At 35.6% G+C, this 14390-nt stretch overlaps 1 protein-coding gene across 2 annotated transcripts; it reads left to right on the forward strand.

Annotated features, from left to right (window-relative positions):
* Window positions 1-7931: 7931 nt before the first annotated feature.
* Window positions 7932-14053, forward strand: LOC132056992 (uncharacterized). 2 transcript variants are annotated; one of them, XM_059449413.1, is made up of 6 exons: window positions 7932-7969; window positions 9971-10068; window positions 10627-10821; window positions 10910-10982; window positions 12866-13028; window positions 13729-14053. In XM_059449413.1, exons 3-6 carry the CDS (start codon window positions 10656-10658, stop codon window positions 13831-13833), a joined length of 507 nt encoding a protein of 168 aa, XP_059305396.1. In that variant the 5' UTR covers window positions 7932-7969; window positions 9971-10068; window positions 10627-10655; the 3' UTR covers window positions 13834-14053. The 2 variants fall into 2 exon arrangements, with proteins under 2 accessions (XP_059305396.1, XP_059305394.1); XM_059449411.1 differs by lacking the exon at window positions 9971-10068 and having other exon boundaries at window positions 7945-7969.
* The last annotated feature ends 337 nt before the right edge of the window (window positions 14054-14390 follow it).

The following is a 14390-nucleotide window of genomic DNA, read 5'->3' on the forward strand; positions in this document are numbered from 1 at the left end:
AAGCTATTCCTTTTGTTTTGTCGATGTATTTTCGGAGGTGTTGAAGATTTAATTTGAAATTTGAATTTTTACGTTTGATGTTGAAGAATGCATGGAGAAAACGATGTAAGGAAAAGGGATTATTACTAACGAAAAGAAAAAAAATATCTTAATTACTCATTTAAGGCCTAAAATAAAAGTGCATTTCCTTTTTTTTACACGCATGCTCATGTTCTTGTCAACAAATACATGAAGAATTTTATTAAAAAGGGTAGCTACAAATGGTAGGAAGCTAACCAATTAAGTGTGACTTTCACATAAGGCATAAGTAATGCCGAGTCCGACATAACTTATGGTTATTCTTTAACAAGTATATGCCGCAAGGCTTGTCCGTGTAGATACACGCGACAAGCTTTAGAGGCATAACTATAAATTCCGCCTTATAAGATTTTTTTTTTTTTTTTTTTTTTTTAATTTATGCGAGCGGGGGTTCGAAAGGCAAAGTAACCTCGCCTTATAAAAAGTCGTGCCATTTTTCTTAAGGAAAGAGACTTATGGGAAGGAATAAAAGGCTTAAAGACCAACATAAGTATGCGGGTCATATGAGTATATCTGCAATATTTAAAGACCACTCCAAAAGAAGGGCAATCTGCGCAATTTTTTGTTATATAGATGCTTTCTTAAACATCTCATTTAAAAATAGGGTCATTTGCATTTTTGTTTCTCTTTTATGTCGGTCCTTAATTTTTGCTCCTCAAGACAAACAAATTTTTTGCCGGGTATAAGTTTATATTCTCGCATCATAATATCCCAAAAGTTATGCCGGATCCCTAAAAAAAAACTTATGCCCCGCTTAGCATAAATTCGATTTTGAAAGAGATAATGGTAAAAAACATATCTGAATTATCACTTTTTTTTTGTGAGTTTTTTACCTGAACCATCACCACTATATATCAAAATACACTTCAACTATTAGTTGTTCACTTTTTCTATCTGATAGTTGAGATAGAAACTTTAATTTAAGTAAGAAACTCACGAAAAAGTGATAGTTCAAATGTATTTTTAGGACCATTAACTCACTTGGAAAGGCAATAGTTAAAGACCAGCCCATTTGAAGGACAAACCATGCAATTTGTACTCAAAAGTGCCCATTTCGGGTCAGCCCATCAGCTTCAATGATGGAAGCAAATAAGGCAAACCAATTTCGGTTGTTTTCTCTATTCATTCATTCTGTTCCAATTCGTACAGCTAATACTTTGCATATCGAGGCACACATATATTGAAAAAAGCTCAATAAGGTCCTCTTCTTTCTATCTTCTATCTATCTATCTATATATATGTGTATTTGATGGAATATTGTTAGCTTCTGAATGTGTTGACTTCAATTTTTAATGCTAACCAGTTACAGTGTGTTCAACTGCTCACTATTATAAGTTGTTACCTCGCAAAAGCGACAAGAAAAAGAGTCTAGCTTGTGTTAATAGTTGTATATTTGTCTTTTTTGTTTTGTTGATGAGTTTAATCAATTCCTAGTGATTATTATTTTACCTAGCACTAAATTCATGCTTAGATACATGACAGATATACAGGCTTGTTTTTGTTAAACCCAAATTACATTGCACATGCTACATTGCTGTTGTTGCAACTATTTTAAAGAAATTCTCCCTCCGTCCATTTTTACTTGTCATGTGTACTAAAATTAGTTAATCCATTTTTACTTGTCTAATTTAGAAAATCAAGAGATAATTTACCATTCTATACCTATTTTACCCTTAGTATTAATTATTGGGTTGAAAATTTCAAGAAATTCTTTGTGGCTGCACTACTTTTAAAGTATGCTTTATTGATTTCAATTATTAGATGACTTAGTTATAATTAGGGGTGATATAGTAAATTGTCATTTTATTTATGGCTCCTTAAGGGGTGTGCCCAGTCTACACGACAAGTAAAAAATGCATGGAGGGAGTACTTATTTGACAATGTGGGGTGAGATAAAATTGGCCCAAACAGAGAGGTATATAAAGGATTCATATAGCCGATCACAACTAGTATGGGATGAACGAGGAGTTGATTGAAGTCTTTCATACTGCATATTTTGAACATAGGATTAATTAACATGTCTAGTTTTACTTGCTTCAACATGGGTGGAAGAAATCAAGGAAATCAGCACAGGGATGGAGGTCAAGTTTACATATATTTTGAGGGAAGGAAATAAACTAGCAGATGCACTGGCTAATCAAGTAATTGATACAGGATCATTTCAATGTCACATTTTTCAAGAGTTGGAGATTGACAAAAGAAAAATCCTAAACAGCGACAAGTCTCAAATTCCTTATCTATGGATCAGACAAAAACACTAAAAGGGGTTTCAATACAATTATTGAGATGCAGATACAAGAATATTATCATGGGAAAATATTGAGCAAGCATCACAGCTTAATTTTGCAGATAGCATCATCAAAAGTTGAAATCAAGAGAACTATTGGTCTAATACATATGTTGAGGGGTGGTTCACTAAGCATGGAAGCACACAGAGGCAAAGAAGGAGCAAAGATTGTACCTGAGTCTGTTTACAATCACTAATCGATATTTTCAGGTACAAGTTGCAAAATTGGTGTTCATCTTTCACAAGGAAAGCTGGAGCGAATCTTCGACATCAACACCCAACACATGATGAGTTGGTGGAGAATCAAGCTCAACAAGTGTCAATTCAGTTCATGCATGATAACAATAACCAATAAATCAGATGAAAATACACAAAAATGAGTTGGAAGTGAAGAACATCAGGTGAAGAAGACTTACTTGGAGTTGTGAAGGGACAACAATGGCGGAAAAACCAACCATCCATCTGGGATGCAAATCGGAAAAGGGCAACAAGAAGACGATGTTGTAAACAAAATCATCTCCGATCATCATTTTAGTATTGGCGGCGGTCGGAACATAGAGAGAGAGAGAGAGACTCAGCTAAAGAGAGAGACTCAGCTGAAGAGAGAGGAACATATGCGAAAATATAGAGCAACATTTTTTATTTGGTCCAAGTGTTATATTTGTTTGTTATTTTCGTTTATTTTCGGTATTTGGACAAATATATGAGACCCTTTTTGGACCATTTTACATTTCTTAAATAAATAAAATGACCAATTGGGCGAAATTAAATAAAAAAAATTATCCCCTTTTTCAAAAAATAAATAATATAACTAATAAAAAGGCGATTCAACGTAAGAGTTGCAAACCCCCATTATTTACCTTTCAAAAGTTTAAAGCAATATTTAGAAACTTTTTAAATTTATTTTTTATTGCGTTTTAGCTTTAATTTCTAAGTTTTCAAATATTATTTTATTTTAGTTTGATATTTGAAAGTATCCACAAACAGTATAGTTTTACATTATTACAATTTAGATAGGGACTTTTAACTTTTACATTTTTTGGTATTATTTCAAAATATTAAAAAGAATGATTTAACCTTGGGCCTAGCTATTTAATTAACCTTGATTTGCATAGTTCACAAATGAAGAAATTGCATGGTTTCCCTTCAAATATGTTGGTCTTTAATTTTTGGGGCAATTTGCTGAATTGTCCTTCGCGGGGGTGGTCTTTAATTTTTGTCCCTCAAAATGGTGGTTTTTAACTTTTGCCCTTAAGGGGGATTTGGGCCTTACAGGCAGAATTTGTATATGGACAGAATTTTGCAACTTCTGCCTTGCGATTTTTTTTTTTTTTGCTGAGCTGGGGTTCGAACCCACAACTTCGGGGTATTAGGCGAAGGGAAAAACTTAAGACCACTAATGTGAAGGACAAAATTAAAGACCATCCCAAATAAAGGGTAATCCGAGCAAAAAAAAAAGTAATTTTTGTCCTTCAAATGAGCTGGTTTTTAAATTTATCCTTTAAAAATCAACTTATCCCTCTATAAGTTTTTTAAAAGTGCGAGATATTATGATGCAAAAATATAAACTTATGCCTCATGAAAAAATTATTTGTTATTACATTATTTGTTATGACGGACAAAAATTAAATATCAGCACAAATTAGGGCCAAAAGTGCAAATGACCCATTCACAAATGTCCACATACCCGAAATATCGGGTCAGCCCATCAGCTTAAATGATTTAATCTCAGGGAATACATTTTTTTGCGCGAATTGCCCTTCTTTTGGGGTGGTCTTTAAATTTTTCCCCTCATATTTGTGGTCTTTAAGTTTTGTCCTTCACTTGAAAAGTTGGGCGAACACCTGAGGTTTTAGGTTCGAACCCCCGCTCAGACATAAAATAAAAAAATAATTTCGCAAGGCAAGGCTGAGTGGCGTGTGTTACACCTCGAAAAATTCTCTATTGATGCACAGTGAATAGGCTAACGAAAGGCACGAAGTATACGATATTTCAATAAGTAAGAAATAGCATTTGATGACCCTAACTGAGATTGCAAAGACATTTGAGGTAAGAGAAAAAAGTTTGCCAAGGAAGGCAAGATATACGTTATGTATCGGAAAGGATTTACGAGTACCGAATTAATGATGACTTAATAATGTTTTGGAGAAGAGTTATAACGTCCCTTAAATTGTTAATGAGGTGCTAAACAAGTGTTAAGAAGGTTCCATAAGGATTGGAGATCAAACGAGTCGACGAGAACGAGTTCGGAAAATTTGAGGCATTATACGGCCCAACATATCCGTATATAATATATGCGCCGTATGTTAGGCCGTATATTCAGCCTCAGATTGGCGGCTTATGGACAAAGGTACGGCCGGTATAATTTATACGGACCGTATGTTGGTTCGTGAAATCAAAGCGGACAGATTGTGAGATATTAAAAGGGGACCAAGTTCATTTCATTTCATTTCATCTTCACCCCCTTCTCTCAAGAACTCTCTAGAACATTTCTCCACACCTCTCCCACAAGAATTCAAGAGATATTAATGATCAACTTCATCAACCAAGAGAATCAAGTGTAAGAAACTCATTAAAGTTCATCCAAGACAAGGAATCCAAGTGGAAGTGGAACTAAGGTTTTGCTCAAGTGAAGTGTCTCCAACCAAAGTCCATTCCTACACCATCTAAGGTAAGTTTTATGGTCTTTCCATGTTGTTTAAGGTATTGAGAGGTTGAAAGACTTGGATTGTAAAAGGAGATAGGGAATGGGTCATGAATGTGAGAATAGTATCATTTTTGAGTAGTAGCTTGGATTGAGTCGTGATTCTTGATATGTTGTGATTATGATTATGTTATAAATGACATTAAGAACATGGGATAGACATTGTATATGAGTGAATGTAGTGTGTTGTGACCGTGGATATGGATGATTTGAAGTGAATTGAGGAATATGGATAATGTAGGTGAATGAAGACTATTGCTATGATGTTGTGAATGTTATTATAGATGTTTGGGAGTTGATATATGATATAGATGAAGTTGTATAAATAAAGGAGATGCTTCCCAATTTTCTCTAGCTTTAGTCAAGTATGCTAAGCTATCGATTTTCTAATGTTAGTATAAACTCTAATGAAGGTAGAAACGTGAGCATTGAAGGAGAACGTTCAAGCGATAGAATAGTTGAACGAAAAGGTATGTAAAGGCTAACCCTTCTTTCAATAAGGCATGGTTCACTTGACCATATATCTATTCTTTCGCGGAGCTATGATGTCCTCCAAATGATTCTATCTTTTAAAGCTACTAAAGCTCGTAATTCTCGTATGTTACGGTTACTAAGTTCCTTATATGATGTGATGTAATCACTCAGGAATAGATGTAATGAAACGACGATAGTAATGATATCAAAGATACTTATGAGCTCCTAACGTATATGTGTCTATGTATGACTATTATGTAACAGGAAAGCATATGGCCAGGTATGATATGTATCGCCCGCGCACCCTTTGGTTGGTGCGGATAACCACGAGCGCCCCGTAGGAGCGGTATGTATAATCGCGAGCCTTGCCACGGCGGGTATGTGAAACACCGATCCTTCATGGTCAGGTATGCTATGAATACGAATACGAATACGAATACGATTATGAATATGAATATGGATATGGAAACATAAATAAGTATGGATACGAATACAGATACGGATATGGGTGTATGTACACAACCACGCATTAGAAATGGAAGGTCCCTATGAAAAGCAAGTAAGTGTTTATGACGATGGTTTTTACCTCCGATCTTATCTTTACTATTATGTTGTCTTTTATCTTCTATAATGATGTTGATTATGCTTTACATACTCGTACATTATTCGTATTGACGTCCTTTTGTTTGTGGATCTTGCGTCATGCCGCAGGTGGCAGGAGGAGAGGCTTGATCCGTAGCTCTATTACTCGGGGACTACGTAGCGAGCTCCCCATTCGGAGCTACGGCTTTTGGTATCTATTCTTTTGTGTACATCTTATGGGCATGGCGGGGTCCTGTCCCTCCTTTATGATGTGACATACTCTCTTGGGGGGCTCGTAGACATGTGTATATGGTTAGATGTATTTGGCCTTGTCGGCTTATATTTTGGATATCATTTTGTTAGCCTCGTCGGCTTATGTACATTGATATGGGCATAGTTATTGATGGTGATATAAATGTATTGTTGCCTAATGGGATTAGTATGAATGATGGATAGAAAGTATGATTTAGCTATGTGGCTCACCTAGATGTAAATAGGAATGTATGATAAGAGGTGCTCGGATGGGTTAAAGTACCCGTCGCTACTTTCCGGTTGGGTCGTGACAAAAGTGTATGCGGATGAGCACTTACACTGCCCAAGGAAAAACTAAAGTTACCGAATGTGGCGTAACTAAAAATTAAACAGCCTGTGCGGAACTTTTCTTTTAAGGCATAGTTTAGTTATGCCTTATGGGGCGGACTTTTAGTTAAGACATAAGTATGCCCGGAAAGGCGAAAATTTTCCTTAAGGCATAGATTTTGCCTTATAAGGCAAATTTTTAGTTATGCCTTAGGGAAAAGTTCCGCCTTATGGGGCATACTTTTAGTTATGTCTTATGGGACACACTTTTAGTTAAGGCATAACTAAAAGTATGCCTCATAAGGCGGAAATTTTCCTTAAGGCATAACTAAAAGTTTGGCTTGAAAAGTAAAAAAAATAAAATATATGCCTCAAGGAAAAGTACGCCTCACGGTGACTTTTAGTTAACAAAACTAAAAGTCTATTTGAAGGGCGGACAAAAATTCAAGCTAACCTTGCGAATTTATTTAAATTTTTGGTGAGCGGGGGATACGAACCCATGGGTTGTAGGCGAAAGGCAAAACGTAAAGACCAGCAATTTGAGGGGCAAAATTTAAAGACCACCCCAAAAGAAGGGCAATTTGCAGCCAGGGGATAAGGGAAACCATTTCACTTCTTTTCTCTATTCACTTATTCTGTTCCAATTTGAACAGCTAATACTTTGTACATCGGGCAATTTGCGCAATTTTCTTTCTTTGGGGTGGTCTTTAATTTTTGCCCTTCGCCTAAAATACTTCAAGGTTCTGGGTTCGAATCCCAGCTTAGTCATAAAAATAAAAATAAAATCGCAAGGCAAGGCTTCGTGAAAAGTCTGCCGCAGCAGACTTTAGTTATGTCTTAAGGCAAACTCTGCTGCATAAGACAAATTTTTTACAAAGTCTTGCCTTGCGAAATTATTATTTTATTGATTGAGCGGGAGTTTGAATCTAGAATCTCAAAATACTTTTTTAAACGAAAGACAAAAATTAAAGACTAGTGCCTCTGAAGGCCAATCCGCTCAAAAAATTGTTGTATATGAAGCCACCACATATATTAGGCCCAAAATTAGGACAAGATCCAACCCAATACCGGAAATTCGCTGAGATCATTTTCTTTTCATTACTTTACTACCACTAATGTAAAAGCGGGTAAGGAGAGCAGTTTAGGGTCGTCCGAGGGTATGTTGGTAAATTCAGGTTTTCGCCCGCTATTCTATTTTTCCGTTCTTACGTCTGCTTCTGCTTCGCCTTTCAGTGCTCAGCTTATGTACATTATTCCCTCTATAGGTATGTTAATTAAGCTTCTGTTTTGTGTTTTCCGTTTTGCTCTTTTAATCTTATATTTCAGTTGTTTGAACTCTCTCAAATGGATTTTGAGTTTGTTATTTTAGATACTACATCCGGACTTGCATTAGAGATGTTTGTCCAAAAGAAACTGCAAAAGGGGATGTGAGATATAGTTTTCTGCTAAACTGAAAAAGCGGATTGCCAATTTCTTCTCTGCTTTTGTTTTTTCGAGTTGCACATACAATTCTGCTTGTTTTTCCTTTCGTTGTTTTTTTAGCATCTAACCCAAACATGAGATTAGAGGTCAAATTTTGTTAATTTAATCTGAAACACATTGATGCTGCCGACAACAGTTAAGTCACTATCAAAACCATAACCAAAAGAAAGAAAGATACCATCCATTTTCTCTCTACAGGCTAAATGACCAATACAACATAAAAGTATTGGGTAACTGCAATATCCATGCCCTTTGATATTTAATAAGCTGCTATTGAGTAATCAGTTTGCTCCTTTTTTGCTATTTTATACTTTTGTTAGTAAATCAAATAACTTAATTTACTTCAAAGCAGGGTGGATAGTCATATTACTTGGTTTAGCTACTATATCTTGTATTGTTGGTGATTAATACTTGGTTTTGAAAGACTTTGCCTCATACTCTTAGGAAATGCTGAATTATGAAGTTGGCATAATGTGCTTGAAGATGCATAACATTTGACGAATTAAGGAGTGCCTACAATGTACTTCAACACGTGTACCATTTTGTATACTTAAAATCTTATATACCTATAGTATTTAACTAAGGCTGAACTAGATTACTGTACTATATAATTTGTTCTCATATTGTACACTGTTATGCGCATGTTGTGCACAGAGTCTTTTGTCATGGTTATCAATGTTGTTATCGATCAATATTTTTGTTTCTTCTTGCCCCTTCCTTCTTTGATTAACATCATTTCAAAATATGGTTCACCTGTCACAAAACAGAGGAAAATGTAATGAGTAGAGTAGATTATGGCTGAAGGTAACATAAAACTTCTCCTACGCTGTTGTTTTTCGAATAGCTAAGGCTCACTACTAGACTATACAAATGTACCTGAAGATGCATATGTTTTCTATTGTTCATATATTATATATATTATAGCTGGTTAAGATTGAATTGGATAGCGCAAGAACAGTGCGTAGCCTCTCTATCACAAATATTTTACACTTGATATACAAGGTTCTTTCCAATATGTTGGGCCCGTGCTAACACCACTAGTCCTTAAAGAAGAGAGACTGGAAACAGCTCATTAAGATCTTCATTCTTTCCTCTCTCCTTTTATATATATAATATATTTGATGGAATATTATTGTTAGCTTCCAACTTTCTCTATTCTATTTGCTTAATCTGTGACTTCAATAGTTCAATTCGTTCATTGATATCTCTTTGTCTGTTTGAACAAGGTCTGAGTTGGGTTACAGCATTGTTGCCTTAGTTTTACTTTTAGTAAGTCAATTTTTCTTGTTTTCTATTATCAGTTGTGATAATTCATGAATAATGATGCATAGAGCTTTGCGTGAAACTAATTATTTCTGCTTGACACTAAGCAATATTAGTTCTAAAATTGACTAACTTAAATAGAGTGGAGTGCATACAGATGAGTTATATGGCTGACACAAGGGCAGAGGGAGGAAGAAAATTGCACTGTTTATACATGGTTAAAATTTTATTTTATGTATATATAGTAGTCGTTGAACCCCCTTTGGCTTGTTCATGTGTTTACTTTTTTCATATTGTGAACCCCTTAGTGAGAATCCTGGCTCCGCCACTGGGTAACACTCAATTAATTTGCTTCAACAAGCCTTAGAGGATTCAGCAACTACTCGCTGTTAAAGTTATTACCTGGCAAAAAGGACAAGAAAAGAGTCTAGAATGTGTTAATAACTGTAAATTTGGCTTTTTCTGTTATATTGATGGTCCTAATGATTAATTATCTTACCTAGCACTAAATTCATGCTTAGCTACATCGCAGATACCTTAAGTTGCTCGGACTCGGTTGCGGATCTAGAGGTCGGATTCAACAAAATCTAAATTTTAAGATTCGGAAGTACGGATCCAGGTATGGATATGGGTGCTGGGATTCGGCTAAAAGAAAATCCAAAATTTTAAAAATAGAGCTATAAAAATATTCGAAATTTTGAGAGATTTTATGTGGAAAAATTACATATGTTGTAGGATTCAATCTTTCATTCTTATAATTCCTCAAGTTGTAGGCAGTAACATGTCTTAAATCTGTTTTAACTTTTATTTTGAGAAATCAAAATCTCAGTTTTAGGCAGTAACAACTTAGGCAGATACTACACGCTTCTTCTTGTTAAATGCAAATTACATTGCACACACTAACATTGCTGTTGTTGCAACTATTTTAAAGAAATACTTCTTTGACATTGTGGGGTGGGATGAATAGGCCCAAACAGAGAGGAATGGATATAGAGGATTCATATAGCCGATGCCGACTAGTTTGGGATGAAGGAGGAGTTGATTGAAGTCTTTCACAGTTCACACTGCATATTTCGAAAATAGGATTAATAACATGTCTAGTTTTACTTGCTTTTACTTTGGAAAGACATACATATTGTTGAAATTTTTTGTAACTTTCTTCTTGGGTTTTAAACAGTGTGTGCAGATGATTTAGGTGGCCAAAATATGGGAACTGTGAACTTCGTCTGGAATTTAGCTAAGAATTATTTCACCTTTGGGCTCATAGGCCTTACCATCTCTGATCGGTATGCTAGTATTGTCCCTGTTGGTGGCATTTCAATGTCTCCCACATTTAATCCACATGATGGCAGTTCCGTGAGATCCTTGACTCGTAACTACTCTTTTTCCTCTCTTTTAAGCTCTTAATGTTTCCTGCTGCGGATAAAGATGAAAACTATCAACTAGTCATTATGGTGCAGGTGACTTTGTTGTAGTGGAGAAGCTTTGCCTAGAAAAATACAAGTTTTCCCTCGGCGATGTGGTTGTCTTCAGGTAACTCTTGACAAGCTGGCCCAAGCTTGTTTTTCTGTTGGCTCAAGTAACCGGACTACATCTTATTTAAAGATTTTGTTGATTCACTAACCTGATGATAGTATTACTTAAAGTTTAGATGTTATCACAACGGGTTATTCAAGTTTGATTGTTAGACTTTTGGACCTTACAAATATGTGTGTACTGGTTGGAATGAGAAATGGACTCTGTCCATACTTCTCATTCGAAAGGTTTGATACTGCATCCGACCTTGGAATAACTGTTGAACATACAGTAGTCAACTTTTGATATTGTATTTACTGATTTAGATATCTTACTTTTAATGATAAGTCCCACTGTACTTTTTGGTGTAATAGCAGTACTATAGATAGGAAGGAGAAGTATTTGGACTTTACACTTGCTAGGAGATAATATGTAATATGGATTAAAGAGTTTGCTGCTAGGTCCTGTACTTTTTTTCTGTACCAACTTGGTACTTTCTTAATAAAATCTTTACTTATCCAAAAAAAAAAAGTCCCACTGTGACAGAATAGAGTTTCATATTTTAAGTTTGACTATCCTGACATAGCTCCCGTGACTCACTCACAGATTTTCAATGACATCTCGTTCATAGATTTCCAATGACATCTCCTGCTACCTATGTTACTCGGACTCTTCACTTTTGGTGCCGCACCCGTGTCGACACGACATGGGTGTGGCTGTGGGATCCGTACCCGATCTGGTTAGCCAATTTTGGATACTTTGACCAAAATCGACGTATAAATTCTGGACAGATTCAATGATTTCTTTAATCAAAACTAAAGCTAAGGTGAGATTGAAGAAAATGGAATACCTTGTATATGAAAAATTCTATGTCACTTTGTTTCCTTTTATCTCCTTCGGGGATTCTCCTCTTGATCAATATTTTTTCCTCAAGTTTTCCAGATAATATTCCATATTTTTAGGTTTTATAACTCTATTTTTAGATATTTGAATTTTTTTTAGCCGAATTCCTGCCAGCCGTATCCATAACTGGATCCGTATCCCCGAATCTTAAAATTTAGATCATGAAGGATCCGACATCTAGTTCCGCACCCGTATCGGACACCCGCACCTGAGTCCGAGAAACTTAGCCTGCTACTAAAAAGCTCCTAGAAATTGAGTTTATGCTCTTGCCTCCATAGCAAGAGTAATAATAAAGCAAGTGCATGGTTCGAAAAAGTTATTAATGGCAAAACATACATATATATATTGAGTTTATGGAGAACCTCTGTTGAAGAGAAAATCCAAAGAAAGATCAGAGTCTCTGTTGTTCTTAATACATTTTCGGTGGAATACTCAGTTCTTCATTCTTGAAAGAGTAAAGTGCTTTAGAAGCCCTACTTCGTAATACTTTAAGGGCCTGTAATGCATATTGCTCTTCTTTGAATGTTATGGTCTTGGTGCCTTTAGAAAAGTTAATTTAATATGTCAATCAAGATATCCTGCTTCCCCTTCAGTTGATGAGCACTGGCAACTTGCACTGGATATCACCTCTTGTTTGATATGGAGAACAATCTTTTGGTCTGTGATCAGCTCTTGTTTGACATTTTGGCTCCTCCCATCCTTATACGGCTCTCTCTAAGTCCATTTTAAGCAGTGACATGTGAGATATTTGTTTTTCAACCAGTGGTAAATTCTTAGTATCAGGTCATCAAATATTATAAGTGGTCTTTGATAAATTGTGCAAGCTAAATTTTATAATATGGTTCATGTAGACACCTCCTTATCTTGTTTCCGGGTTACAGCAGATGCCAATCTATAATAAGTTAAATGTTTTTCTTGTTGGAATTTAAATATATTCTAATTTTCTTTTAACCATCTTTTGCACCCATTATCTGATCTGTGGTTGACATTCATTTCAGCTCTCCGACTAATCATAAAGAGAAAAATATAAAGAGAATAACAGCCTTACCAGGTGACTTGGTCAGTACCCCTCATTATGATGCAGTAGTGATCCCTGAAGGACATTGTTGGGTTGAAGGCGACAATCAGGCTTGGAGCTTGGACTCAAGATCCTTTGGCCCGGTACGTTACATATTACTCCATATCCCTCTGCTAATTGAAGAGGAATTTAACTTAGAAAGAATTCCATACACTGTTTAAAGTTAATACAATGTTTAAGTTAGGAAACTTTAGCTGATGGAGGTGACATATGGGTTCGATAGAATTGACAGTCATATTGGCATAAATTGCTAAATGCATGCACTCTTTTGATCCTGCCTCCTACTCACTTGTGGTGAAGGGGGTGAGTTCAACTTATTTGACACCCTACTATGAAGTGTTAAATTTTTCCTCTTCATGTGAGGAGTTGGTGATTTATTTCTAAATTTGTTCTTCTTTTGGTGAATTGTTTTTGTAAGCATGAGTTAACATTATTGTTCAGAGAAAATACAGCTCTCTTGCATGAAAACTTATGATTCTTCTACCTTTGCATATGAATAAGTTGATCTTTTGGACTCATTTTGTCCAAAAGTTACTTGCCCATTGCAGATCCTAAATGAAAACACAGATTATATCATGTCGCTGATGAATCTTATGAGGTGCATTTCAGATGAAAGTGAAGACCCTCTAGTGTATAGTGACATTGATGGTTCCTCGATGGAAGCCATTGTAGAGCGAGGAAAAAAAGTTTTACTGTTAGCATGCCTATATATGTGGTTTGCAATCAGCTTTAAACTAATTCATTTGATTGGTTTCGTTGACTTGAAAATGCTTTCTTTTTCAGATCCCTCTGGGTTTGGTTCGTGGCAGGGTTACCCATGTTGTATGGCCTCCTCACCGGGTTGGTAAAGTTGAAAGAATGACACCAAATAGCATAGCACCTTTCTAATTGTATTTTGAGTATATCACAAAATTCAACTTGATTTATTTCTTAGGCAGTTGCCTCCTATAGGCAGCTCTTCTGTAGGAAGACATCAACATTTGAGTATTATAGGCTGCATATTCAGTTACTCACTGTTCATTGTAGCCCAGAATCATTCTCTTGTATGTGTTTATTTCTTGGAAATTTGTGCTGCTGTAGTGGAACAGTTAAAATTCTGATTGCTTTAGTAAGTACTCCCTCCGGATCAAAAAAAGAGTCCACTTAACCTTTTTTTCTTGGATAAAAAAAAGAGTCCACTTAGCAAATCAAGAAAGAATTAACCTTGTTTTTTCATATTTGCCTCTATTAAGTGTTATATGATCAAATCCCAATACCTATTTAATTAGGAATAGTTTAGTCAAATTACCTATTTTTGTCTAGGAGTTAGTATTTTCTTAGGTAAAATTTCTCAAATGACTACCTTAAGCTTCTCTTATTTGTAGGCTACTTTTTTATTACGGAGAATTAAGATTACTATTTTTCGCATTGTTGTTAAAAGTCATCGATGTGTGGCCCCACGGTTT

This window comes from Lycium ferocissimum, chromosome 5 (genome assembly GCF_029784015.1).
Source record: "Lycium ferocissimum isolate CSIRO_LF1 chromosome 5, AGI_CSIRO_Lferr_CH_V1, whole genome shotgun sequence".
Lineage (NCBI taxonomy): Eukaryota > Viridiplantae > Streptophyta > Magnoliopsida > Solanales > Solanaceae > Lycium > Lycium ferocissimum.